This window comes from Sebastes fasciatus, chromosome 16 (genome assembly GCF_043250625.1).
Source record: "Sebastes fasciatus isolate fSebFas1 chromosome 16, fSebFas1.pri, whole genome shotgun sequence".
NCBI lineage: Eukaryota > Metazoa > Chordata > Actinopteri > Perciformes > Sebastidae > Sebastes > Sebastes fasciatus.
Window position 1 is genome coordinate 15,844,222 of NC_133810.1, and position 27,788 is coordinate 15,872,009.

Here is a 27,788-nt window from a genome sequence, read left to right on the forward strand (position 1 = left end):
GCGTATAAAGTTTCAAATGTTAAAACACTGTATAAACTATTGGGGGTTATGCTTCATCCTAATGCAAATTTTGAGCTCCATGAGAAATCACTGGTTCAGGCCTGCTTTTTTTTTTTTTTTTTTTTTTTTACAAACGGGTAACTCCTTTAGCTTAAAGATTTAGAAAAATACATCAGATCTTCTCTAGCACAGCTCAGCAATGCTTTCTACGAAAATACAAAATGTAGATCACACAATGCACCAGTTTAAGCTTGGCTCTACTGGCTTCCTGTCACGGTATGATTGATTCTCAGCAGGTCTATAGAGCAGGGATTTCTGGCTGTTCCCAGAAAAAGGTGGAAAACTAGGAATTCATGCTTTTGCTGTTGTTGTTGCTCATTGACTCTCAAAGAGCCTCCCACAAAGTGTCAGAGAAGCCAAATTAGTTCACTTTTTGAAAACATATTTGTTTCTTGATTTTATAAATTTATATATTCTGTGATTTGTGCACTTTACAGCATTGTTTTTATATAGTTTTCTCTATCTATATTTATTCTCTCTCTTTTCCTCCTCCTGTTAAGCACTTTGTAACTTCTGTTTTGAAAAGTGCTACGTAAAGTTTGTTGTTATTTTTATTTTATACTGCTAGTAGTAGGGATGCAACAATTATTGATTATGGTGACAACGTTAAATGTCTTGTTTTGTCATAACAGTCCAAAAAAAAACAAGCAACATAAAATCAAATAAGGCAGAAAATTCTAACATTTGAACAACTGGGATCATCAAATATTTCGCATGTTTGCAAGAGAAAATACTTAAAACGATTAGTCATTATTAAAATAGTTGCAGATTAAATTTCTGTTGACCGACTAATCGGTTAATTGACTAAAGTTTGCAACTGTAGTTAGTAGTTTAATAATTATTATGAAATCATATATCAGACATTTTTATTTTGGTTCAAGTCATCCAGCCCATCAACCCACAGCCATGTTTCCTCAGAAATACACTCCCTCCCTTTTGAAAATCTCACACAGTAACATTCATTCTACAAGATTATCAGATCCTCCACATTTCACTAGGAGTCTCTCTCACTTACAGCTGATTGGCCACAAAATAAACATCAAGTAACTTAGTACGCGGATCAGTCGTACGGACATTCTGTAAGCCGTGGCAACAGAAATGTGCGTGTAACGGCGGCCATCACAAGCCATAATCCAAATATAAAAAAGGCAGGGCCATGAAGAACTCCCAACTGTGTCTGGACAGGAAAAAATATGTGATAAACTGTACTTTGTTCTTGATTACAGTGAATGATGGACACAGTTGTTAATCCCACCTCATCCAAAGGTGTGATGGCCCTATCACAGGCTGTCTCTATGAGACACCAGGGCTCATCTGATTGGCTAGTCAGTCTTCTGTGGTGACTGCAGCTTCCAGGCTCCGGTGAAGTAGCGCAGGCGAATGATGATCAGGTCTCGTCCCATCTGCAGCCAGCTCCAAAACGGGACCAGCTTGGATCCTGGCAGAGCAAACGCACACGCACTTCATTCTCAAGTGATGCTTTTTATAGGAAATATGCCAGGTTGCTGATAGGGCATTTATTACTGCTAGGCCATGCAATAGCTCCATCAGAAAAGACTTAAATCACAGTAGGGTTGGGCGATATGACGGTAGAGATGTGTCCACCGGTAGAGATTTGGCAATACCGTTTCCGCTGTGGTAGCTATTCTTGCGTGATCTTGTGATTATCGCGTGATCCTGCGATCTTGCGAATCCAGCTGGCTCTCAAGGTAATGTGATTTGGGCAGACACGGAGGAGGAGAGTGAAGTAGAGCAGGAGGAGGCATCCCAACCAACCCAAAATGAGGAAGAACTCTGGGTACATCATTACCAGACATTTGCACACTGTATACTGTTTATTTTGACAGTGTTTTGTCAGCTTTATGAAATGAAGGATACGCAAATCCTGCAGGAAAGAATTTTTTTCTTTCGGTATAAATACAAATGTGTGAGTTTTTATACTGCTTCCATTTTTTAAGAATTTTAGTTTTACTGTTTTGAGTCCTTGTTTTAACTCAAGTGGTGTCCTCATGTGAGGCAGTTTTTTTTTGTATGGAAGTGCCAAATAAATGAAGAAAATAATCAAATGTGATGAAGTACAGTATGGTTATTTTAAACCATTTCCTAATTGAATTTACAGAACAATAACTGTATCGTGATATATACCGTCACCGTGATATAAAATACATACACCGTGATAGAAGATTTTGGCCATATCGCCCACCCCATCAGCTCCAAGTAGGCTTAGGTAAGTAGTGGAAAAAAGGTTTTATAAACTGAGTGAATCATCGACAGGAAAGCAACACTCACACAGATAAACGAAACATGCAAAAGAGAACAAAATTCGAAAAGAACAAATCCCACAAAGATGAACGACTATAAACACCTACAATTATAAACAAAATGTTAATGAAAATAAGGAATATACATATCACAAGATATGTGAAATCAGCCGACTTACAAAGGCATGCGACAGAGATATTTATAGAACAACGATAGATAGGACAGTGGGAGGACACATGTCCACATATTCCATGAAAATCCTACCTTCTATTTCAGTCCAGTTGACCGCCACCTCTGCTACGGGGATTTTAAAACACTGGGCAATATACAGGAGCTCCACATCAAAAGCCCTGTGAGAAGGAAGATGAAAGAAACAGATGTTTAAAAGAAGCATTCAAATTCATGTTCAAACAATTATTTATTATTATCAGACAATATTAATGCCCCTACACGCACACACGGGTGTTTTCACTTATGTTGCCCGATTAGACCTCGGGCTCTGCTCATTTCTCAATTTTATGCCTCCGTGTCTCCTCCGATCTCGAAAGGAATCGAAGATGCCCATTAACATTATGAAAAAAAAACTCTTTTAACACAAAAGCACATGACAACTGCAATCGTATCAGCACACTAAGTAATAAAGTGTGCATGTTGGGAGTCCTCACCATCGTTCTACGTGGAGACAAGAGAAGGTCTTGAGCGCAGCCTCACGTGTGAAAAGCTTGAAGCCGCACTGTGTGTCCTTGATCCCTCTCACACAGAGGAACCACACCAGGAAGTGAAAGCCATACATCAGGAATGTACGAAACATAGATCGCTGTGGAGGAGACACAACTGTGGTCATTTAATGGTTTGACGGACACGGTCTATAATACTACGAAAAAAAGACAAATAGACATTTACCTGAGCTACCGAGTCTTGCTCCAGGTGAGCTCTGGACCCACAGGAAATTGCCATGTTCTCCTAAATGTAGACAGATTATTTTTAGAAAGGCCACACACTTAACCACTTTACAACCTGACAACAAAAACTGAACAGCAGCACCACACCGGTTTAGGGTTGAGCTCGTTCAGTCCAGCCTCCACTTTGTCAATGTCAGAAAACTTTGTGGCTCCGTCAGCATCTGCCATCAGAATGAACTTCCCTCTGGAGCTCAGAGTTCCCTTTAAGAGAAACAATATGAAAATCAACACAAAGTCAAATCCATACCGTTGCTTTTGTGCTAAATTCAGACGTACTGTGGGTTTAATAGCTAGAGTCTCACCATCCGCACAGCTCCTCCTTTACCCCTGTTCTCCACCAGCGTCAGGACACGCACTTTATCAGCACCGTACTTCCTGCTGTACCGCATAGCAACCTGGCAGGACAGCACAACAGAAAGAAACAAATGTCTATTGGTATCACTTTGAAATGTTTGTTTAGAAATATTGGTAACATATTCCCCAAAAAAAAGGTTTAAAATTATCACCTCTGTGGTTTTGTCTTTGCTGCCATCGTCAACCACAATGACCTCATAGGTAAAAGAGGGATGCTGTTTCTGCAGTAAAAGAAAATAACATGAGGGATTTATTTCAACCAGGCACGTTTTAAGGCGAATGCTGCCACCTATTGGTCACTTTGAGAATAACTGATCCGGACATAGGAGCTTTCTTTGTTGAGACTACCTCACCTTTCAGGGGATGATAAAACTTGTTTTATTCTCATTTAATAATTGATTGGATCATTTTCAGGTTCTGTTAATTCCAGGATCAAAGATCGAGGAAGTTTTATTGTCATTCCAGAACATGTTGATACATGGAAGGGAACGAAATCTAGTACTCAGGTCCAGGAATAAGAAAGCAATAATATACAATAATAATTTCAAAAGCAATAGAAATCAACTATAACAAATAAAACATATAATAAATAGTAAAGAATAAAAAATGACATAGGTGTGAGGGGAGAACATTTAGCCAAATGGCCTCAATTGCACTTGCCCGGTGCATAATAATTGTCCCTTTTATCAAACTACAATAAAGTTGTGACTAAGATTTGGTTTAACACTGCCCACATGAGGCTCAGCACTTACCTGTCTGTTTTCCAGGTACTCTGTAGCTTCATCCAACATCACAGGCACTGTAATGACACACACGGGTACTGGTGAGAAAATTTGTTTTCTACAGTTGTCCAGGTTTTGCGGCAACGAGTGCCAAAGGTACAAAGTCGCCTAGGGTGTTGTTTTTATTTTTAAAAGGTGCAATTTGGTGCATTCCAGCCATGATTTTTTATCCCTGGCAAGGGCACCAATTCATGCATGAAGAATATAAAATAAAGCATTTTATCTTCAAAAAGTATGCCATTTCTCTCCTTACTGAACAAAAAACATGTACTTATTTTAACTATCCTATATTTTAGATAAAAAATAACACTAATATCTGTACTTATTATCTTTATCAACTTTAAAGGCAACCAAAATCAACATCAGTCAGTAAAAGAAAAAAGGTAAAATCCTTGTCATTTTCACACTGTCTCTTACTCCGACTGCACACTAACAATCTTTATTATTACGCCAGTAGTGTAAGTGTCAAAGACAGACACAAACCTCCTGCTGGGGACTGAGGCAGCATTTTGCCTACTGACAACTTTGGTAAACTCTATTTTCATTATAAAAATAAGGAACATTTCAAACACATCTGTACGAACACCGATCAAACACTTTCCCAAAAGGCCACAGGTCAAAATCGGCTATAAAACTGAAAAGCATCTCTTATGCTATGAAATAAAAAATAGGCCTACTAAATAAATGTATTAATAAAAAATATATCTTGAGTATTAGGAGTGTTTCAATTAGTTCCACCTTCGCTATACGCTAATAAACTGCCAGAAGATCTTAGATGTGCACCAGAAGTAGCTTTTTTTAAATCCAGATTATAAACATTTCTATTTCCATGCACCTATGATTGAGCTACTAGGTGTTTTACTATGTTATTATTCCATTTTATGTACTTTGTACTATCTTTTAATCATATTTCACATATGGATGTTCCTTTTTGTTTTTATTTAAGTAAAGCACAATGAATTGCCCCTGTGTACGAAATGAGCTATAGAAATAAACTTGCTATTACTATTGCAATATTTAAAAGCTAATTATTTCTGTAATTGTTTGATCACGTTCAGACTCGTAATGTGCCCTATCCTATACATTCTATATGTATCCTGTCAATGTGCAATGTAATGCAATTACATAGCTATTTCCCAACTGGGCTAACATTACTTTTTACAGTCTGCTGTGTCTGCATTCAAGCAAAGCTGAACGCTGATGGGACATCAACAGGTAAAGTCACCCACTGCACAAGTTACTGTGGAGAAGTTCCTGACAAAAACCTGGGTTCATCACTCACTCCGGAGTTCCTCTTGGTAGGCCGGTATCACCACAGAGAGCTCCCTGGAATGGGGATCATGCAGGCTGGGGAAAAGCTCCTTCTCTCCTGTCGCAGTGAGAAAGTATTTCTCCTTCTCGTGGCGTGTCAGGTTCACCATCCCTGCAGTGACGTGGACTATTATGAGCACCTGAAAAGGGAGAAAAATGAGAATGTCATTTTTGCTCTTGCTGTCAGGTAGTTTTTAAACAAATTTGAAAACAAGTTTAAAACTTTTTAACAAAATCAATTGACGAGAGTTGTGTGAATGTATTTGATACTATAGAACATGTACTATTTGTATAATGTGTAATACCTTTGATAACTAAATCTGCATGTCTGAACTTAAAGTCTATAATGTAGCAGAGGCACAGCAGTCTTCGTTGTTAACATGATTTGGGGAAGGCCAGAAATGAATCTTATTAACTTGTAGTGTTTTTATCCTGTCATATTTCAATTTTTGTTACATGCTATTTATGGTTAGTTTTACTTAAATTTAATATGTATTTGTTGGCTTTGCATTTCTAAATAAGATAAGATTAGATAAGATATTTCTTTATTAGTCCCACAGTGGGGAAATTTGCAGTGTACAGCAGCAAAGGGGATAGTGCAAAAAAACAAGATGCATCAGCTAACACAGTAAAAAAAAAAAAAAAGAGCTAAACAAAGTGTAACAAAATATGAACCATTTAAATAGAAGGAAGTATAAAAATAAGAGCAGTATATACAGTATTGACAATAAACAGACTATTAACAAAATTGCACAAGTGGAAAATGAATTGCACAGTGAGAATGAAATTAAATTCCACCTGAAAATATCAGGTTATTGTCAGTTTTTGGTGTTGTATGTATCATACTATATATTAATATAATTACATATTATACATATTGAATCTGTGTATTTTGTTTTTCTTCTTTTCTTTTTTGGACAGTTGTTGTAGCACAGAATCAAATCAAAGTTTGCCTTTTTTTCATTGTTATTTTTGCTTGGTTTTACTACTTTTGAGAATTTTGTTTTCCATATTTAAGCTTAATGTTACTCTTGCTGCTGCTTTAGAGCATTTAAGTCATGACTTCCATCAAATGTTTATAATCAAACGCAGAAAGAATTTTTCTTTTTTAAATTGTATTTAACCAGGTTAGTCCCATTGAGATTAAGAACCTCTTTTCAAAGGGAGACCTGGCCAAGACTGTCAGCAGCAAGAACACAAAGTTGCAGACACAAATAGAGATAAAATACAATTCACAAACACTCAAATATATTGCTCAAAGGACTTCTTACATGGAAAAAAGCACACAGGAGGAAATCCAGCCACTATCTACTTTTGCTTCACATAAAACAAGCTACAAAAGATCTCTGCCAACACAATATTAACTTGACATTATAACTACTTACCACAATAAACCCTAGAGCTGCCAATGCGACCAAGGCTTGAACTATTTCACAGAGGAAATCCATCTTCCATTAGTTTAGCCTGCAGCCCCACTGACAGACCACCAGCAGTCAAACAAGCTAGCTGGCTTTCTCCTCGCTTTGCTTCTCGTCTTGTAGTCTTGTACTCTGACTTCTCAGGATACACAAGAAAATACAAGCTTTCCGAGCTTATTTTGAAGGTGGAAACACTAAATAAGAGCCCTTATATTTCCATTTCTCTGTGTGGCACTTCAGTGAACTCCACTTCCAATCACAACTCAACACAACACAGCTGCGCAGGAAGTGACAGGTTTTCTCGACACATCATCAGTTTGAGTCAAGAGAACACCGAGCAGCCGAGCAGCCTGCAGCGACACACACACACCGCCACCTAATGGACAGGGGTGGGAACGACCGCAAGGACTCAATGATAAACATAATATTAGAGGGGTTTGAAATTAATAGTGTTGAGTCTCCTTCATATCCTCCTGGAAACCGAGTAAAAAAAAAGTATCTTTCAATTTCTTTTTTTGTGTGATTTCCTTCCTATTTAGGGTTAAAAGAAAATCTTACAATTTAGACTTTGTTTATTGTGCGTTTTGTCTATTTTTTGGCAAACTAATTACACCCAAGTGTAGGGAGGTTGAGAGAGTTTAAAGCTAAGATAAAGCTTGTAAAACCTCTTTGGAAATTGACAAAAATATATATTTTCAATTTCATAATAAAAACAAAAATGTTTCTGTGTTTTCTAATGGTATGTTCAGAGAAAGTAATACAAATAAAAATAATATAAAATTATGTTATTTATTAGATTTATTTCTTACAACATTATTGAACACAGTCATTCAAATAATGAAGGATAAACAAAGGAGATACAAAATATTATATGGTTATATATATAATTGCAGTGGCCTTATAAAGTCACTGTCATAGATTTAAATGTATGGTCAAGTAAGCAACTGGAATACCAGTATATATATATTTTTTAAAATCAAATTGGCATACAAAACTGTTTTATTTTTAAACTTGACAGCCATACCGTGTAAAATTAATGATTTTAAAAGAGGGGAGGAAAAATTATATTTGTGAATACGAAACCAACATAAAAGAGACTGCATGTTGACTTTATTTACATCATAATCGCGTTTCATCGCAGGCGTGCTTCCTCCTCCTCCGGGCTACCGTAGTACGGACCCCAAACCCACGTGGTTAACCAAAACATCATGGCGGCTGGTTTCAAGTAAGACTGATTAAACTGGATCTATTACACCGAAAGTGACAGTTTTTACACGTTTTATTCTCTGCTATTGAACTATTCTACCAGTTAGATCTGATCATTGACTGATTTTAGCAAAATAAGTTATGAGTTATGTCCTGTTCTGCTGATTAGTGCTGCAGTTAATATATCAACAGTGTAACGTTACTTATGTCTGACTGATGAATAGTTAGCTAATACACGACAGAAGCCGTAACCAGCCTATTTAATGAGCATTTCTCACCGTGTTGTTGTCACTGACAGTCATCCGTCATCTGTCACCACGGATAACTGTGTTTATAACAGCTGATGTCTCTGTAAGCCAACATCTACTCACCTCTTCCTCCCTTTCCTTGTAAACTTGTACACTTCCAGGATTGCTGAGCCTCTGGAGTACCACAGGAGCTTTCTGGTCAGTGATGAAAACACCAAACAATTGTCCACATTAAGCTCATAGTTGATTATTATTATGCTTTCCTATTTATTATTAATGTCAGAGTGAGCAGTCATATAACATTCAAATGTTTCCCTTTCAGAAAGAAAACTGTAGACCTGATGGACGGGAGCTGTCAGACTTCAGAACCACAACACTAAACATAGGTGAGACACACAATTGAATGTTAACTACAGCATAAATTATGTATTTCTTTGTTTTTTTAAGTCTACATTGGATGTTTTTCTCTGTCTGACTGCTCTCTTCAGGGTCCATATCTACAGCAGATGGCTCCGCCCTGGTGAAGGTTGGAAACACCACCGTCATCTGTGGGATCAAAGTGGTAAATGATCATAAACACAGCAGTTTAAAAACCTTATTTCCATGAATCTGGACCGAATGTTCACTGATTTTTCTTGTGTTTCTTCATCCACAGGAGCTGACAAACCCTACGGTGGAGGCACCTGGGAAAGGTTACATTGGTAAGTACAGTACGAAGGTGTCAAGTGTTGATTTAAAAGCAAGGTACACAAAAGGGGATCCGAATAAACAAACACTGACTCGTTCCATCCTTCTCAGTGCCCAATGTGGACCTGCCGCCGTTGTGTTCCTCTCGGTTTCGGCCGGGTCCACCAGGAGAGCAGGCGCAGGCTGCCAGCCAGTTCATCGCTGATGTCATTGAAAGGTGTGATAGACTTTTAACACATATTTTAGTTTAATTTCACAGCACCACCAGGTGTCTGCTTCTGCTTTTTACTAACCTACGTTTCTTATCTGGGTGTTGCAGCTCTGAGGTGATCCAGACAGAGGACTTGTGCATTGAAAGAGGAAAGGTAAATCCATGCACATACACTGGTGCTGTTAGACTGTTGTTCATGTTGGGTCATTGGTCCTGATTCTTCTGATTCCTGTTGTAGCTCTGCTGGGTGCTCTACTGTGACATCATGTGTCTGGACTACGATGGCAACGTGCTGGATGCTTGTATCATTGCCCTGCTGGCTGCCCTGAAGAACAGTATGTGCTGTAAACTGCCTGTTTTGTAAGCTTCTTTTTATTAGTTTATTGACATTAGTTTATTAACAGTTTCCCTTATCCCCACAGCACAAATCCCAGAGGTCAACATCAACACAGAAACTAGTGCCCCAGAGGTGAATTTAGAAAAGAGACGTGGCCTGCGTATTCACAAACATCCAGTCGGTGCCTCTTTTTGTGTCTTCGATGAGTAAGTGAATGATTTTCAGTTTGTTTAGCCGGGGATTAAAAACGGTATTCTGCGTTCATACCTTTTGTAATCCTGGCCTTCTCTCTGTGCAGCTCCATACTGTTCGTAGACCCCACAGCTGAGGAGGAGAGCCTGTCGACCGCTCACCTCACCATGGTGACAGACGAGGAAGATCGACTCTGCGTCGTACACAAACCAGGTCAGAAACACAGTCTGTAATGATTCGCCTCTCCCTGTGCAAATTATACTCGGTGTGAATCCAATTTCTTATTGACTGCACAAAGGAAAAACTCCACATTGTTAAAAATGCAGGGCTGAAGAAGCTGATCTATCCTACACTGTTTTTTTGTTTAAGAATATAAAAGGTTACATTTCGATTTCTACAATAAGTCCAGTTCATTTTGAGATTTATTATGCAGTTCAGTAGTGATTTTAGAGTCAGAAAATATATATTTAAAAAAAGCTAAACAGCCCCCAATACAGGTTGAAAAGTCTAAGGAGAGCTGCTATGTTATTTATTCTCCACTTTCAATTATTAGAATCAATTTAAAAGCATTAAATTATTGAAAACTAGATTCCCATCACCACCTCTTTCCGTTGCTGATTATTGCCATTTCTGCACATAGAAAAAAAAAATAAAAAATCACACTGGAGGTACCAGTGTGGTTTTTGTTTGTCACTCTCACCTAAAACAGTGGTGTAGCCTATTTGTAATGAAATCATTTTTTGAGGTTTTTAGTTGTGGTTAGCCGTTTTGTTGTTTCACAGTGGAATATACTTCTTTGAGTTGAGTTTTACCTCAACTGAAACTTCAGATTCAGTGTTGGCATGAGTTAAGTGAGACAGTCTACCTATACAGCTCTAATGTTAAGTCCTCTCACTAGAAGAATGAGGACTGCATCCCAGTTATAACTGTAAAACTGACAAACCTTATTTTACGGTATTGAAGTTGTAACATTTTATTGTATTTAATTTGTATAATTTTATTAATAACTTATTGTACTGTATTTAACTTGTATTATTTTGTTTTATTAATCTTATTTTATTGTATTTAATTTGTATAATTTTATTATTTTTCACACTGTTTTACTACTATTACTGTTATTATAGCTTTTAATTGAATTTTATTACATTGTTATCATTTTATTTCTTGCGTGCATTGGTCTCAAATTATCTTGTTGAATTGTTTTTGTCTTTTCTGTTTTCACGGTTCACACTTGTTCTGTCTTACTTTCGGCTTGTCAGCCACCTGTGAAGCGCTTTGAACTGCACTAACCTGTATGACAGGTGCTATACAAATAAAGTTTGATTGATTGAAACAGTGCATGAAAGGAGCTACTGCAGTACGTGGACATAATCATATAAACTATACTATGATGTTGAATGAAAAAAAGAAAAACATCGTTGCTAACAATCTGTTCCTTTGGCTCAGGTGGGACGTCGCTGTCGGGCGAGAAGCTGCAGGAGTGTATCAGCAGAGCAACGGCGCGACAGAGAGAGATCCAGAAGCTCATTGACAAAGTCATACACAGTGTGAAGACGGCACAATAAAGAGCCTCAGACAACGCTTTTTTTTATCTAAAAGCTGTATTTTCCACTGTCAATATATATTCTTTTTTTTAATAACAATAAAACTGCTGACAAAGACTGCTTAAAAAATTATTTCTCAGTGTCCAGAAATGTCTCACACACACACGCGCACACACACACACACTCGCACTCAGTTGATGTCTCGTAAGAATACGCTCATGGCTCCTGAACTAATTAAAAGGAAATGCCTTTTTCAAAAATGTGCTGTACAAAAAGCAGGTACACCGTCTTGCATGTTCATCTTGACTCCTCGGGTTGAGCCCTGTGCCTGGATGGCTAACAGAAGAAAGACTTCCAACAGACTGAGAGGTAGAGAGCTGCCCCCAGGCACTACTCCAAGATCAGATTTGCATGTTCATATGTAATGGTTATGTGGAGGATTTGGTGTCGATAAGCTCACTGGGATCCGTGCTTAAAGGGCAGTTTCTACCGGGGTCAACCAAGCAAAGGCTGGAGAGTCGGGCAGGCTCGCGAGGAATCCTCTGAGAATGTGCATTCATGATCCTTTCAGTCCCAGGCCACCTCATAGAGAAAAGTCTTCCTGAAGGGGCGATGTGTTATTGTGAAAGCCCGCCACCTACGAGAACCGTCTTATTCTGTTTCATCTCAAAAAAATATCACTAAGGTTCTTTAAGTGTAGGGCTCCCTGTTCTAAAAAAATCCATTATGGTGGACACAGTTTTGGTTCTCCAAAACATCTGACAACCATTACATACAAATTTGTCAGCTAGAAAAAGACACACAGAAAGGACCAAAAAAACGTTTTGTCTGCAGTCTCCACAGTGAGGCAGACAAAGAGCACAGTATGGATCATTCATGTGATTTTAGTCTGTCATGACTTAGGGAGGGGCTGTGGCATGCTCCTCTTCCTCTTACTTCTTGGTTGGCTGGCGGTATGCAGCCGTGGTGCTCCCCCCAGAGGAGCTGCTGCTCCCATAGCCATTTGCTGCTGCTGCTGCATTTGGTGCTGCAAGAATTGCAACTGTACCAGCGCAGAAAAAAAAAAAAAAAACATCAGAGGGGATTTCAATATGTTACTGCAAGCAACACAATGTTTTCGTCAGTGGATCTATGTGTAAGCATGTGCGGCATGGTTAAAAAGACATTCACCGGCACCAGTGTTGAGCCTGAAATTAGATCTTAGATTATCAGCAGAATGATTCAGAAGTATCTTTAAGTGCCACGTGTTAGTGAAGCTGAACTAAAGCCCGGTACGACATACAAGAGGATTGTGCGGAGAAACACAGAAGAGTGGTTAATGGGTTGCAGAGGGGAGGGAGAAGAAGGAAGAGATTTGGGACGAGTTGGGGTGTGTTGGGGAGTGAGGCAGGATACAGTCAAGCAGCACCAGCGGCGTTCTGGAGACACAAATTATTGCCTGTGGTCCCTGGCAAAAAACAGACATGCAGCTCAGCAACCGTGCTTTCTGCTCGGAGTAAGTCAGCAACTTCAACTGGGCAAAAAAAATAAAAAATCTTTAAACACCTTATGATTCATGCTTACAGCCTATCATCTCTAATCTGCCATGATGATGCAGTCAGCAACATTTCAACAGTGTGTGTAAACCCAGCGACAATATTTCTAAATGCTTTGCAAGAACATGCCTCCCAGTTCGACACGCTGTTAGTTGCTGCCATTGGAAGTGCCACAAGCTCTGCTGTGTGTGTGTGTGTGTGTGTGTGGGAGTACTGGAACTGCTGTGATCTTTGTCAAACAACACATTAACCAAACAGACAACACAAGATGGAGTGGATGGTGTGGATCTACAACAGAGAAATCTGGATGAAAATCAGACCTGGGATGATACCGTTTCACCTACAACTTTTCATTTGAAGAAAAAAGAAAATATATTCTCAGTTATTATTTAAGATTTTTTTTTTTTTACTGTTGATAAAAAGGAAATTTGAGAAAATAGTAAATATTTAGAATAAAATATGTTTCCGTTCGTCTCATAAGGTTGGTTATACCAAATGGTTTCAGATGTTCAAGTCCTTAAAGGGAAGGTTTGAGTGTTTTGAAGTGGGGTTGTATGAGGTACTTATCCATAGTCAGTGTATTACCTACAGTAGAAGACGGCCGGCGCGCCCTAAGTTTGAAGAAGCAGACTGGAGTTACAGCACAGAATCAAAACAATGTACTGCTGTGGACGGGGCCGGCAGCAAAACGTATTTTAGCCACCTGAAAAAAGGACTACCTAATAAAAATCAATATCAAAGTGTACGCTATACTGTATTTAGAATATTTTCACCGGTTTACCTTGCCGCGAGAAAGCCCCTTCCGAAGGGGAACAGAAGCCGTTGTATCCATCTATGCTCTCGCAAAAGCCACCAGACTCCATTGAAAAAAACCCGGTAATTTTACCTTGCAGAAAACGGGGGTTGCTGGTCTTCTGCTGCCTCGATCGGTTAGTTTGTGTTATTGTGTAACTTTGGTTAGTTCGGATTCACCAAAGTCACACAATAACACAAACAAACTAATCGATCAAGGCAGCGGTAGACCACCAACTACGGGGTTCTGCAAGGTAAAAATTACTGTTTTTTCAATGGAATCTGGTTGCTTTGGCGAGAGCATAGATAACAGCTAAACTGGTAAACTGTTGAAAATGTTCTAAATATAGTGTACACTTAAACTGATATTGATTTTTTTAGGTGAGCCTTTCTTTTAGTTGGCTAAAATACGTTTTGCTGCTGGCCCTGTCCACAGCAGTACATTGCTTTGGTTTCGTGTGGTAACTCTCGTCTGTTTCTTCAAGCTGGGGGCGTGTCATCTACTGTAGATAATACACTGACTATGGATAAGTACCTCATACAACCCCACTTCAAAACACCCAAACTATCCCTTCAAAATTCTGCTTCCTAGAGGCCATAAATGTATTTTTATTCTGTGACAGTACACAGTTGTTTAAAAACAATTTAAATTTGAGCCAGGTCTGATGAAAATAATAAACTTATGTGTAAAGAAAAATTAAGAAATGTTTGTGTTTATGCAGAGAACAAAGGTAATTGGAATAATTCCCTGACAGTTTATAGTGTAGCACAACATACACCTGCCTGCTAAATAAAGGCATGGAGGAGAGTTGGCTGATGATTGAAGTCTCAGTGTTCTTACAAACATGTATATGTGTGTATATAGATGTTAAAGTTGCTGTATTACTTGGATCTGTGGCTGGTGCTGCTGCTGAAGCCTTGGAGAGGGCAGCGGGGGCCCAGACCCGTCCAGCCCACAGCCCAACTGGGACAGCACTAAGGGGGGAGGGGAGGAGGGAGAGAGGGAACCCCAGAGGGAAGGATGTGGCGGCGAGAGGGAGAGAAGCAGAAGAAGGAATGGAGTAAAGTATGAAGAAAGAAAATGCACATTCAGGCAGAAGGGGGTTGAGTTGGAGGGAGAGGATGGGGGAGTCGGGGTTTCAGTGATGGACAGGAAAGAGATGAAATGAAAGAAAGAGGTAACATTGCAGGGAGGCCAACAGCACAGGTAAATGACCGTGTGCATGGACATTTTTAAGTAGATTATGGGCAAATAGCATGAAAGGGGTGAGCCGGAAAGGTGCGAGTCAGCAGGTTAAGTTGAGAAGGAGGACAGGAAGACAGTGCAAGAGGGAAAGAAATAAGGGTGGGGGCAAAAAAACAACAGAGAGAAAATAAAAAAGAGAGAATGTAGCAGAGAAGAAGGGGAAGTTGAGTCTCTCCTGTCAGTTGTTATATGCTCCATTCAGAGGAACAATGGCTAACTTCAGTAAAATGATCACGTTTAGTTACAGACTAATGAGTCCTAATGTACAGTAATTAAAATAATGAATACATTAGTACATTTTATCTCATTAGTACTAGTTAGTGTCATTGTGTCAATTTGTTTTGAAACAAGTTAATGGACTGAACAAAGAGAAATGTTTTAGAGGAATTATGGTGTTTTTAATGTGTGTCTGTGTGTGTGTGGGGGGGTCATACCTGCTGCCTGTGGAGTCATGAAGCCTCCCACTCCCAGGTTAATGACCGCTGTTTGCTGGTTTCCTAAACTTTGATCTGACCCCTGGTCACCCTGAGAAAACAGCCACAGGCAACACACAACAGTGAGGTCATCACACACCTGTTCACTGCCGTCACAAAATCCTTTTCACTACAATGACTTGAGCAGTAATGTGTGCAGTGCCTGCCATATTCAACACTTGTATTAAACTGTTTTTTTTATAGCACTATTCAAAAGAAAGTTACAAAATCTACAAAAAACGTAAGCATTAGTTGACCTACCCTTTACAAAGCAACATTGTTCAAAAGAAGAAAAAGTAAAAGACAAATAACACTTCTAGTTCTCATGAGGGTCCAGAACCAGCAGTTATTAGGTGGTTATGAGGTGTTTTGGCAGTGGTTACAGCTTCTCCTACAGCTTTTTCATGAATATGTAAGCATCACCTCCTTGGCACTGCTGGCTTCTGGGCTTTTCTCCCATTATTCCTTGCAGGTTTGTTTAAACTTGCTCTCGACTCGACAGCTGTCATGAGGTCATTCCACAGATTTTCCAGTTTGACATAAGTCTTGGCTTTGCCTGGGTCACCCGAGCAATTTCAATTTCTTGTTCTAAAGTCAGTACAGTTTGGTCATTGTCCTGTTGGAACATACATCCTTGCCCCACCTTTTTTTTTTTTTAGAAGTAACTTCGTTTTAGACGTCTGGCCACTTTGCCATATAGCCCAGTTTTGTGAAGTCTCTAATGACTGACTTCGGTTCACAGTGGTCCTTGGCTCATTTATCACCTCCCTAACCAAGCTATAGGCCTGCAACTAACGATTATTTTCATTATGGATTAATCTGTTGATTATTTTCTCGATTAATCGATTAGTTGTTTGGTCTATAAAATGACAGAAAATGGTGAAAAATGTTGATTAGTTTCCCAAAGCCCAAGATGACGTCCTCTAATGTCTTGTTTTGTCCACAACTCAAATATATTCAGTTTACTGGGGAGTAAAGAAACCAGAAAATATTCACATTTAAGAAGCTGCAATCAGAGAATTTTGACTTTTTTTTCTTAAAAAATTACTCAAACTGATTAATTGATTATCAAAATATATGGCGATTAATTTAATAGTTGACAATTAATCGATTAATCGTTGCCGCTCTACCAAGCCAGGTTGCTCAATTTTGTTGACAAACAGGTAAACAGTGTCTTGGAAATTAAATTTTTTTTTTTACTTCTCTGTGAAATAAATTGCTGCGCTTTTGTGAACTCCTAACCCTCTCTGTTTCTATTTTGACATGTAGTACCCAGTTTAGATATGTGCAAACATGGACATTATTAAACACAAATATTTCAATTACAGATATAGTCTTAACACAATTTGCAATATTCCATTGTTGCAATTAATGTTTTGTTTTTTTACTGTGTGTGTGTATGTGATTGCGCCTTCGCCCAATGCCAGCTGGGATCAGATAATGGATGAATGGATGGATGGATGTGATTGCATGCAAATGTCAATGTGTGTCTCACCGTCTCCCCCTGCTGTTGAGGGCTGGAGGTGGCCGACTGACTCTGCTGTGGGGAGAACTGAGACAGCTGCTGCTGCTGCAGAGGGTTAAAGATGAGAGGACCGGTGGGAATCTGGAGATGAATAACAAACACCAACAAACAAACAACAAGTGGAGGAGTAACAGAGAGGGAGATGAGGATGAAGGTAGGGTTGGAGATGGAGAGAGGAGAGTCCGAGGGAAAAGAATGATGCACATGTAGGCAAAAAAAAAAAGGGACAAGAGCAGAGGGAAACGGGAGAATTAGCAAAGCAATCAAACAACACAGGGTAACTAGCCCATTACTACTATCTGAATATCAGAACTGGAACAACTTGATAAAGGGTGCTATATGCAGTGTGGTGCAGGGAAAAGGAAGTGTGAGGAAATTAAGCTGTGTAGTTGATTCACACACACACACAGCTCATCACTATTCCAGGTGTGGTAACACAGGTGCAGGATCAGGACACTAGCTATATCGAACAAATACCCATTGCACGCTACTAACAGACTAACTGGTAGTGTGTCATACCTGCAGTAGGTTCAGTGGTCTCAACCCAGCACTGCTGTTCAGGCTAAAAGGACTCCCTGGAACACAAATCAGAGTTAAATTCACCAGACAGAACAGTACAGACAAAACTGGACATTTTCATCAGACCCACTGGGCTTCTTTTACTGGACTTGAACATACTTTAGTAGTTTACTGTACGTTGAAAACCTCTTGTGTTTCCATTTACTATTACAACTTTCTTTTCATTTTCTGAAAAACATATGACTCTTGATGCACACCGAGCCAGTCAAGGATGGTGGATCTCTCTTTGAATTGCTTCTTCTAAGTTTTTTTCCCCAATTTTTCCCCCTTTACATAATAAGATTTTTTTGGAAGATCTTTCCTTAGATAGGTTTGTTTGGCTCCGAAAATGTTGTTGTTGTGGGCCTGTAATGCTTTTTGATACACTTTATGTTACACAGGTCTGAAAGAATAAAGATTGCCTTAAAGTCCAGGTAAAGTAAAATCAGAGATTTGTTTCTGAACACACATTATACATGTTAGAAAATAATTGTGGAATTGTGTGTGAATTGTGGAGTTAGACTGTTTCTCCATTTTTGTGTTCAGGATTTTTTGGGGCGGGCCTGATATAATGGCTCGATGACGCACTGGAGCCATCATTAGCATAACCCCTTCCCTAAAACTATATAAGTTACTATAGGAAATGACCCCAGCGCTTAAGAGCAGAGAACGCATTTTTCACGATTTTGAAACCTAATTCTATATACTTGCCGATTTGTTTGATCATTCAATTTTGGTTAATGTGGTTAATAACACATTTTTCTGTGGTGGGACAAATTTTTGTTTTTGCTTTACCTGGACTTTATGTACTGTATCTGTCATCTGTTTGATTCCTGGAGCCGCCAATGTGTGTTCAACCCTCTCAAAATTTCCTTGAGCAAAATCCTCATTTCTTCCTGGTCAACTTCCAATTGCTGATTGTGCTGTAGGATCCTATTTGGTAAAATGGAGTCTGCATCCCTTAAGCTGGAATTCACTATTATGCTCAAGGACATGTCAGTTGGTTGGATGCAAAATAACATGGGGAGTTCATCTGGAGGGTAGTCTTCACCCTGCTACCCTGTAGCATGTTTGTCATGTGGAGACTGACTGCTCATAACCGATTATAGTAATACTTCAGGGGAAGCAGCATGAAAATGTCTTACCAGGCTGTGCTGCGGACTGCATGGTGGGCATCAGCCCTCCAGGAGGCAGGATTCCACTCAGGTTAAGGCCTGGACCCAGCATGGGGTTGGAGCCGCTCATCAGGGTTTGAGGACTGCTAAACAAACAGCACAGGATCGTCATGAAAAGCGACAGTGACTAGCAAGTGACAGAGAGGCACCAGAGACTATTTATGTTCTCACCAGACGGAGCTGACCACGTTGATGAAATTGAGCCCTGCCGGGTTGGCCATGACCTGCGACGGGGTGGTTCCCGTGGTGATGGACGTACCCATGGTGGGCAGGGGGATGGTCATGACGGGCAGCGGCTGGCTCAGAGCCAGTTGTTGCTGGGCGAAGGGCGTGAGGAGGGCGGGCTGCGACTGGCTCTGAACCATGGGAAGGTCTGAAGGGGTAGGGGTCAGCGAGAGAGGAGCAGAGAGGAGGTCGGCGGGGTGCGGGGTCGAGCACGGCGTGTTGGTGGGTGTGGGGGTGGATGGCTTGGGTGTCCCCGATCCTAAAAGAGGGGAAAGTGGGTCAAAACAATGAAGAAGACAGAGAGGGGGACTTTTCAGCAGGTGATGCCTATAAAGTTTTGTAAGGAGGAGCTTAAAATGACAAAATTATACTGTCAATTCAGTGCTTTTTTTAGATGACTTTAGATTGCCAAATTTACAACAATGACTACATGGAATAACTGAGGAGTTCAATTTAACTCGTGAGGCACTCATGTCAAAACTTCACCTCTTTTTCTGGCAATTTGCATAGCAGCTGGTTTTACTCAGAATACATAATACTATGGTGCTTTTATTGATGCAATATTCCGTGCACTTGTCAGATATGTTCCTGTGGTTTTATACTTTTTTGTGCTTTTCCATATTTCCTAAGACCTGGAACCTTGTCAAGTTCATTTTTCATAATTTGTCAAAAAACAATTCCAGATCTGGAAAACTAGGGGAGGCTCGAGAAGAACTGAGGTAAGACATTCCAGTACAACTCAATCGCACAACTGTGACTGATGAAAGCAAGCAGCCCAACAGTTAGTCGGACTGGGCTGTACTCACTCTGTGTGGAGCCCATGGGGGAGAGGGAGGCAGGCGACAGCAGGCCCACCTGGCTCAGCTCCATGGAGTGCTTCCTGTTCAGAGAATGGCTTTTGGCTGGAGGGGGCGTAGGACACTTGAGTAGACCACTGGTGGTTTGTGAACTATATGGATTACCTGAGAAAAAAAAAGATATTTACTGCACCCCTTTCATAATAACAAACAGAGGAGTATTGAATAGATCTGGATCCATCCTGGTTAGGAGGCAAATCTACACTGAGCTTGTCACATGGACTATCACTTTATAACCTTATGACTTCATATTTTAAGAACTTGTTAAGTTGGCATTTGTGCTCCATGCCCAACTGAAAAACTTTGCCCTTGGGCTTGACCCTTACCTTGACCAGGGGTGTGAAAGGTCAATCCTTCCCCTCTAATACCTGACCTCAGTTTAACCCAGCTGTCTTAATGCTAGCCATGAAAGGAAAAATCCACCACTGACATTTCTGTGCTGCTAGAGTTAATCAAACTATGATGTTTGATGCAGTCCAGAAGTTTTTTTTGTTGCCATTTAAGGATTGGTTGCACCCTTTTTCCACCAGCCTGTCTCGTCTACTTTGGTTTGCGATTATCTACAAATTCCAGAATTCCTCTCAACCAACCCCACGAGAAAGGGTGTGAATTTGTTTTTGGAAATATTTGCTGGGGTGAAAAGGGTACCACAGATAACAAGAGGTGGGAGATTTTTACACAACTGTGGCTATTTAAACATTTTCCCCTTCTTTCTGTATCTGTTTTCTACGACCCTGCTCTCAGGAATTACGTAGGGCCACCACATGTTTGCGCTATGTCAGAAGCAGCAGATGTACCTGAGGAGCTGCTGCCTGATCCTGAAGGCAGTTTGATGGGAGGCGGTCGGTGCTTCACCCCTTTTCCCAAAACAGACGTCTGGACCAGTGGAGAAATACCATCACCCTGCAGATGGCATTTAAACCAGTTTGTTAGCCACAGTGCATCACAACCGTAACACAAAAGTAATTTTCTCAACATCAGCACAGACAAACCTTAAGTGTGTGTCTGAGTGCTCATTAGGCTCAATATATTTAAAAAATCCAATTGTTTTTACTCTAAAAATCAAAGTTAATTTATGAAGGAAAATTCAAAGCTTTATTTCTTCAACAACAAAAAAAAAAATCAGATAAGGTAAGAATCAGTGGAGGTGTCAATTCCTTTCAAACTCTATTCAAAAGAAAGAGTAAATTCCTCAAACCTGGAGCGACCTCAAACCTTTCCTACATCCAAGCAAGGCAGTACTTACCTCATCTTTGCTGGGGGAGGGAGGCCCCTGTCCCACGCTGCCTGAGTTATGGGACATTTTGACCTGACACTTCACGTCTCTCTCATACACCCCTTTGTACTGGGTAAGAAACCTATGAAACAGACATATCATAAAATGTATACAATGCCCTCCAATAGCGTATCCCTAAAAATGGTGCATTTGACAGGATTAGCTTCTCGACAAAAGCAAACATGGTGACTCACCGGTCTGCATCTATCTTGGAGCCTATGAGGAAGCTGTGAATGAGACAAAAGAGATGAAGACGAGTGAAATCACAGTGGCATTTCAAATCCAGTCATGTATACTGAATTTGTCTCGCAGACCGTCCTTACGGGGAATGTATGAGCTTCAGGTCTGTGCTGTCCTCCTCTGCTTTTGGTTCTTTAGCGCAGTAGATCTTCCCATACACCAGAGGGTCCCCCATCGACTGGAAGATAGACACCTTGGTCATCTGGGGTTGGCCCCCGACCTCACACTCAAACGTGTAGTCATCTATAACTTCCTGCGTAAAGAAAGTGGACACAGACAACTGAATGAAAGAGGTTTGTATGAGCACATCAACGATCAATATTGTTGACTTGTGTTGACTATGAATATTTTTGACTTTCTCTAACATGAATGAGAAGGTTTTATGACAAAAAGGAGAAGAGGGAGAGAAAACTTTCACTTCAGTTCTTCGATGGAAAGGGCTGTCTGACAGCAAGAAAAAGTGGTGAAAATATTGTAAATATAGCGTACACTTAAATTGATATTGATTGTTTTAGGTGGGCCTTTCGTTTTTCTGCTGCCCCGTCCACAGCAGTACATTGCTTTGCTCCTGTGACGGCACTCCTGTCTATTTCTACAAACTGGGGACGTGCCGACCGTCGTCTACTGTAAGTAATACAATGGCTATGGAAAAGTACCTCATACAAACCCACTTCAAAACACCCAAACTATCCCTTTAATGTTCGCTTTAGGAACTGGCCCTGCCTTGTGGCCCTGCCTTGTGACCTTGCCTGACCTACTCTCACCTACAGAGGGATACACAGTCAGACTCCTGCATATGTGGCTGAACTACTTTACCCTTAATCTTCAGCTTGCTCTCTTAGGTCAAACATGAAATACCTGTAGTCTGTCCCACGCACTTGCCTTAAGACCCGGGGTGGTCGTGCTTTCGAAGCCGTTGCACCTTCACTCTGGAATGCTCTGCTCTCACCCTTACGGTCCGCTGACTCAGTGGATTCTTTTAAAAGGCCAGTTAAAGACTCACCTGTTTGGACAGGCGTTTGGGTAACCTGTATGTACCAGGCATCTTTGCATAATGATCTAGTTAAGCACTTTGTGATGTATGTCTGTGAAAAATGCTATATACGTCACTGACTTATATAAGGGATGAAAATATGTTGTATAAAAAAATATGGGAAAAGGAGCCCAGCACAATTTATGGGCAGAAGCAATGTCCCTGACACGGTCCATCTGCAGTCCAGTATGGTCTTTTTTTCCCCAGAATAGCAGAAGCATGTGTGGAATTCCGAAATGTTCCACATTTACTACAGTTTTGTGGTCATTTTATGGTTCATCAACAAGGAATCCTTTTAAGGTTGTTCACCCACTTGGGAGCTATCTTTTCCGAGTTCACACTTTTCTCATTGTTTACACTAAACAAAAGCCCTTTTTGAGTACAAAACCAAGTGGGAACCATGTGTGGGAATTTTGCACAATGCAGCAGGGGCATTTTTCCCTATAAAGCCTTACACACAGCTACTCCCCTGCTTATTATTAACAGCAAACAGCCAGCATTGATCTGTTGCCTCAGAGAGTGTTAATGCTGCTGTCACACTTACCTCAGCAGGCCAGATCACAGTAGTGGGCTGAGAGTCCTCCAACTGCAGAGATCTCTCCACCACGGCGTACTTTTCCACCTAGAGCAACACACCAACAAATCCATCTGGTTTGTTATTCTCTACATTATAACTGGCAGACTATTAGAGCTGAGTGGGTTTTAAGTGGTGTTGGCTCAAGTGTGTAAGTGACAGTGTTATAGAGGACCATTGGGCTACTTACATCAATTTCCTTCGGTACGGTTAGTTGGCAGTTGCTCTGCTTCCACATGTCAACACACTGCAAGTGACGACAACCGAGAAGCGACGAAGCGCGAAGGCGAGGACGACAGCCGCAGAGAAAAACAAAAAGATGTATGTATGAGCAAAAACAAGTGTGACAGCATGCAGTGACCTATGCTAAAGTACGGATTATTCTCAACAGTAGTAAACAATAAACAGAAAAGGGGCAGAACTGAAACAGCTTGTTTTCCGCTATGATTTTAGCAACTCCCTTGAGGATATCAGAATAGGTTTTAACATGGCTGAACACAGCCGTGGGAAGCAACATTTCCTCACATTAAATTTCGATGTGATTATCGTTGTGATAGATGGATGGACTTTCAAACAATTTTCATCATGTGAGAGAAGATCTACCAAATATTAAGGGCTACAACAAGACTACAACAATAAAAGCGGTAACTTCCTTTTACCTCTGTATAGACTCAAAGCAAATGTATAGATTCTGGCATTAAAAAACGATTTCAAAATCATAAAAAAAAACAATCCCCCAAAAAATCGCTATACATACTTTAGGTGAATCGATTTTTTCCCACCCCTAGTAAACAGCCTATCTGCGTATGTACACTACACACACATGCTGGTCAAATTGTAGGCGTCTTGACTACTTACGTTTCCGATCTTTGAGATCTTCAGGTCGATGACAGGAGCAGGTTTCCTCTCCTTCCTCCTCTGCAGGTAATCGTAGAGTCGCAGCTGCGGAGGCATGGGCAGATGGGAAAGCTCCTGCTGCCTGTTCAGTGCAGCTCGAGAGTGCCTCTTGAAACACCTACGATGCAACCGAAGAAGAAGTGCGTGTCTTAAAATGATCAAGGCCTTAGCTTCATTCATTCTTTTTCACAGTCACAGAGCTTTCATTTTCATTCCATTTCAAAAAGAAAAAACATTCATAAATGAGCATTTCCTTGACTGAATTCAAAGTGAGCTGGAGAGTGTAAAAGCGCGTTCAGTACCGTTTCATGGAGCGAGTGTTCATTTTCTGTTTGTTGTAGAGCAGGCGGTTGGCTGTGCAGGTGACAGAAATGGAGGGGTCCAGGCACAGAGGTTCGGCTGTGGCCAAAATCAACTGACTCTCCAGCTGTAGTTTGTCATCCTAAAGCAGAGAAAAACAGATGCTACAGGAAACCTGTCCAATGTGCTGATGCTAAAAAGGAAAGGGAGGATTGCCTACTATTATGGTCATTTGTATTAGCTAAGGCAAAGGTCAACACAGTTAGGTGTCAGATGAGGCAGGGTTTATTCTTTTGTTTCTCAATGTGATAGTAAACACGACACTTTACCTGTGTCCACTTGTGGTGGTCACTGGTCATGGCATGGACATCACAGATCAGAGTCTGCAGGGCAAAAAGACAGATATAACTCAGCTTTTCTACGTTAAAGGTCAACTGTAAGTTTTCACTCATTTCAGGTCATAATCAAACAGTATTAGTATTTGATTTACTGTTTGTTTCGGCCTGTGTCAAAGAGGATTTCCATGTATTCTATTGGTTTACCTGCATGGTTGGCCGCAGCAGGACGTGTCTGCTCTGATAGGTTGGCATCTTGGTATTACCAGACTGCCTGTAGTCTCTCACCTCTACTATTACACAGCCACAGTGGAAGATGTTCACCTGAGACAAATTACAAACAGCAGATGTCAACCAACAGAATATTGGTATGGTCTCTCTCTATACATTTAAGACGTAAATATAAAACCTGTCTGAAGCTTTTGTGCATGCTTCACGATACCTGCATTACCGTGACCTCACCTTTGAATCATTTAGAAGTTAAATCTACTGTTGATACAGTGGAAAACATTTCAGAATATACAAAATGATTTATGCACTTGCATATTTACACACCTGCGATTTCTCCAACAGATCCACCAGAATAGGAGGCAACTCCTCCGCATCTAGGTACTCCAGGAGTTCCCCTTCTTCATATGGCAGACGGATGGTTTCAGAATCTAGAAAGCAACACAAACATGATTGTTACAGATGAGACGATTGTGGTACACAGATCAGAAACAAACAACTATGGACTTAATTTTGTCGTCTCTCACCAGATCCATTTTTGCCCCTGAGCATTAAAGAATAGCCTTCATTCCCAGGGTACAAGTTGACCACCAGACATGATACTGACTCCTGAGACACCAGCTTCTCCAGTAGATTCACATTTCTCCTCAAATTCTACAGAAACACAAAAAACACACTTCAGAAACAAATCCTACATAATAGCAACAAAGAACATGCCAAATATATGCGACAAAAGCATATTATCACTGCTAAGTATTGGTTTCACATGCTTTTCTAAAAGTAAATGTAATGGACAAGGACAGCAAATTATTTTGTTTTATTAATGAAATGTATTTGCTAATGTGCAAATATGTTGGCCTATTTTGATATTGTGTGGCAAATCATTAAATAGCAAAAATTATTATACCGCTTGTCTTGTCCATGTGAGCAGGGTTTTTTCCACATAGGCCGCACAAATAGACGTCTGAGAGATTGCCTCGCTGAGCATAAATATGCCATCAGAGTCAAGAATCGCGACTTTTTACCAATCAATCGGACAGCATTACTTAACCATTTAGTTGCCTATTGCAGTTAATAAGAAGTGAGTCTTTTTTGATCCCATTAGTTAGAAAAAGACACACTGTTCTTTCACGTTGTTACACTTTTTCAGGAAATTGACAGATAACCTGTTTAGAAATCATTATAAACACTGAAAATCACATTTTCCCCCAACTCATTCCCAACAGATTGGAATGAACAAGGTTTCCAATGCATGCCCATAATTATCTAGTAATAACAGAGTCATAACACAAACCTTTAACTCTGGCTCTTTCTCACATTCCTCGATGTACAGCTCATAGAGCTTCTGATACAAACTCTTCCTCCCGCCGGATGAAATTCTTCTTTTGGCTGGTCGTTGTCGAGCACTTTCAACAATGTACTGAATAACAGATAATAAATACACTGTGTTAATGGGTGATGGGACAGATGGTGCATGTATGCTATTCATTTCTCTTTCTACAAAACACGCAAGACTGAAATAACATGTTTTCTTACCTCAGCTCGATCCAATGCATATTCCAAAACTTGTTGCTTTGGGAAATAAGAGAAAAAATGAAACAGATCAGTCACAATGGAAACTAGAGAGGGTAGAACAAAGCTGTGCACGTCCTGGTGGAGATTTCTGATTGGATGCTTTATCTGGTAGACTATGAAACATCACTGTGAATGTCCATTGGATATATATCCTCCTGGAAACTGAGTAAAAAATAAGTGTCTTCCAATTTCTTTTTTTTGTGTGATTTCCTATCCTATTTAGGGTTAAAAGAAAATCTTACAATTTAGACTTTTTAATTTTTATTTCTAATTTTGCAATATGTCCACTGTGGTGGACCACAGGACCATTTCAGTGTGAAAAGGAAGCCGAATTTAGAAGATACAAAAAAATGGCTATAGAGTGATATTAAACCAAGAATACATTCAACTTGATTTAAAAAAGAAAAATACATGACATATCACTGTAAAGCCCATGATGTCCTCTTTACAATACACCAGGGGTTGATAGAGCAGGTCAAAAGATGTCCACTACATAGGAGATACTTCAATGGGCTGGGTCTCAGGAGGATATATATATAGAAGACCTGGAAGAGATGAAACTCACCATTGTGGTCCACCGTCCAGCTGCAAGGCGAGTGACGGTAGACGATGCTGTCCTTTCTGCCCCACACTGTCACCTTCCTAAAGTGACCATTCACAGCCTGCACAGCAACACAGAGAGACGCAGATACTAGATACATGAACACAGATACACTAGATGTTGTTATTAGGAGCGTACAGTACCAAATAGCCTCAATCAGATGCCACACACACAAACACAGCGAAGAAGAGTGACGAGCTTCATCTTAGTTGTTTCATCATTTTACGTCTACTTTAAAATGTATATACAAGTAAATAGAAGCACAATATGCCTCAGAGTGAGATAAAGCTGTGTTATAGCTCTGGTTAGTGATCTCTGGCGACTGCTGTGATCACCAGGCAACAGAGTGGCTGACTAGCAACAAGCTCGCTGATGCCTGACCGACCGTTGAGGCTAGCATGGCTAACGTTAGCATGCTAGCTCGTTCCTGGTGGGCTAGCAGGCTGTAAGTTTACTAGCTCCGCTAAATGATTGTTACGTCGTCCGGGACGCGAGCAGATAAAGCGACGTCAAGCTCGGCGAGTAGGATGGACTTGCCTTGTAGGTTGCATAGCGGTCGGGTGTAGCTCCAGTGCGAGAAAACGAAATGAAATTGAAATATCGGTGTGTTCATTGAAAAAAAGTCGGAGCAGCGGCCATTTTGTTTCCAGTGTGACAACAACAGCTAAACTTCCGGTTTGGACGGCTGTGGGCGGAGCCACGCGCAGCGCCGACTTTACTACTGAGATGCTCTCTGCACACTATACTGCGAGATATTACAGTTATGTAA

General features: G+C 40.4%; 3 protein-coding genes across 8 annotated transcripts; 1 reads left to right on the top strand and 2 right to left on the bottom strand.

Moving 5' to 3' along the window:
* Positions 1-918: 918 nt before the first annotated feature.
* On the bottom strand, positions 919-7,438 carry alg5 (ALG5 dolichyl-phosphate beta-glucosyltransferase). The gene is made up of 10 exons (XM_074611054.1): positions 7,117-7,438; positions 5,703-5,871; positions 4,391-4,437; positions 3,791-3,859; positions 3,587-3,679; positions 3,372-3,485; positions 3,226-3,285; positions 2,988-3,139; positions 2,587-2,672; positions 919-1,498 (listed from the first exon to the last, which is right to left on the bottom strand). Exons 1-10 carry the CDS (start codon positions 7,177-7,179, stop codon positions 1,383-1,385), a joined length of 969 nt encoding a protein of 322 aa, XP_074467155.1. The 5' UTR covers positions 7,180-7,438; the 3' UTR covers positions 919-1,382.
* Positions 7,439-8,266: 828 nt separating this feature from the next.
* exosc8 (exosome component 8) lies at positions 8,267-11,691 on the top strand. The gene is made up of 11 exons (XM_074611055.1): positions 8,267-8,374; positions 8,765-8,801; positions 8,926-8,989; positions 9,092-9,165; positions 9,259-9,304; positions 9,402-9,507; positions 9,610-9,655; positions 9,740-9,836; positions 9,924-10,044; positions 10,137-10,243; positions 11,477-11,691. Exons 1-11 carry the CDS (start codon positions 8,358-8,360, stop codon positions 11,593-11,595), a joined length of 834 nt encoding a protein of 277 aa, XP_074467156.1. The 5' UTR covers positions 8,267-8,357; the 3' UTR covers positions 11,596-11,691.
* Positions 11,692-12,146: 455 nt separating this feature from the next.
* On the bottom strand, positions 12,147-27,706 carry supt20 (SPT20 homolog, SAGA complex component). 6 transcript variants are annotated; one of them, XM_074611046.1, is made up of 24 exons: positions 27,557-27,706; positions 26,984-27,080; positions 26,380-26,415; positions 26,138-26,263; positions 25,371-25,497; positions 25,171-25,274; positions 24,823-24,939; positions 24,610-24,663; positions 24,283-24,422; positions 23,942-24,098; positions 23,274-23,330; positions 23,054-23,131; positions 21,560-21,729; positions 21,431-21,463; positions 21,207-21,318; positions 20,758-20,863; positions 19,910-20,065; positions 19,050-19,362; positions 18,849-18,961; positions 17,665-17,720; positions 17,116-17,226; positions 15,582-15,672; positions 14,788-14,876; positions 12,147-12,616 (listed from the first exon to the last, which is right to left on the bottom strand). In XM_074611046.1, the coding sequence occupies exons 2-24, from the start codon at positions 26,984-26,986 to the stop codon at positions 12,467-12,469; spliced, it is 2,499 nt and encodes an 832-aa protein (XP_074467147.1). In that variant the 5' UTR covers positions 26,987-27,080; positions 27,557-27,706; the 3' UTR covers positions 12,147-12,466. The 6 variants fall into 6 exon arrangements, with proteins under 6 accessions (XP_074467147.1, XP_074467146.1, XP_074467145.1 ...); XM_074611045.1 differs by having other exon boundaries at positions 18,849-18,964; XM_074611044.1 differs by lacking the exon at positions 27,557-27,706 and adding an exon at positions 27,163-27,437 and having other exon boundaries at positions 18,849-18,964.
* Between the last annotated feature and the right edge of the window lie 82 nt (positions 27,707-27,788).

What these genes read in the sequence shown, in the direction of transcription:
- exosc8 (XM_074611055.1), top strand. An exon ending in ACCTGGGAAAGGTTACATTG is followed by an intron (nt 9,305 to 9,401) that starts GTAAGTACAGTA and finishes CATCCTTCTCAG; the next exon opens with TGCCCAATGTGGACCTGCCG. An exon ending in TCTTTTTGTGTCTTCGATGA is followed by an intron (nt 10,045 to 10,136) that starts GTAAGTGAATGA and finishes CTCTCTGTGCAG; the next exon opens with CTCCATACTGTTCGTAGACC.
- alg5 (XM_074611054.1), bottom strand. Translation starts at nt 7,179, where the DNA reads ATGGATTTCCTCTGTGAAATAGTTCAAGCCTTGGTCGCATTGGCAGCT. An exon ending in ACGAGCTCAACCCTAAACCG is followed by an intron (nt 3,286 to 3,371) that starts GTGTGGTGCTGC and finishes GTCTACATTTAG; the next exon opens with GAGAACATGGCAATTTCCTG. An exon ending in CAACTGGACTGAAATAGAAG is followed by an intron (nt 1,499 to 2,586) that starts GTAGGATTTTCA and finishes TTGCTCTGCCAG; the next exon opens with GATCCAAGCTGGTCCCGTTT.
- supt20 (XM_074611045.1), bottom strand. An exon ending in ATCTGTTGGAGAAATCGCAG is followed by an intron (nt 24,940 to 25,170) that starts GTGTGTAAATAT and finishes AATTTGTCTCAG; the next exon opens with GTGAACATCTTCCACTGTGG. An exon ending in GACCACTGAACCTACTGCAG is followed by an intron (nt 17,227 to 17,664) that starts GTATGACACACT and finishes ATTCATCTCCAG; the next exon opens with ATTCCCACCGGTCCTCTCAT.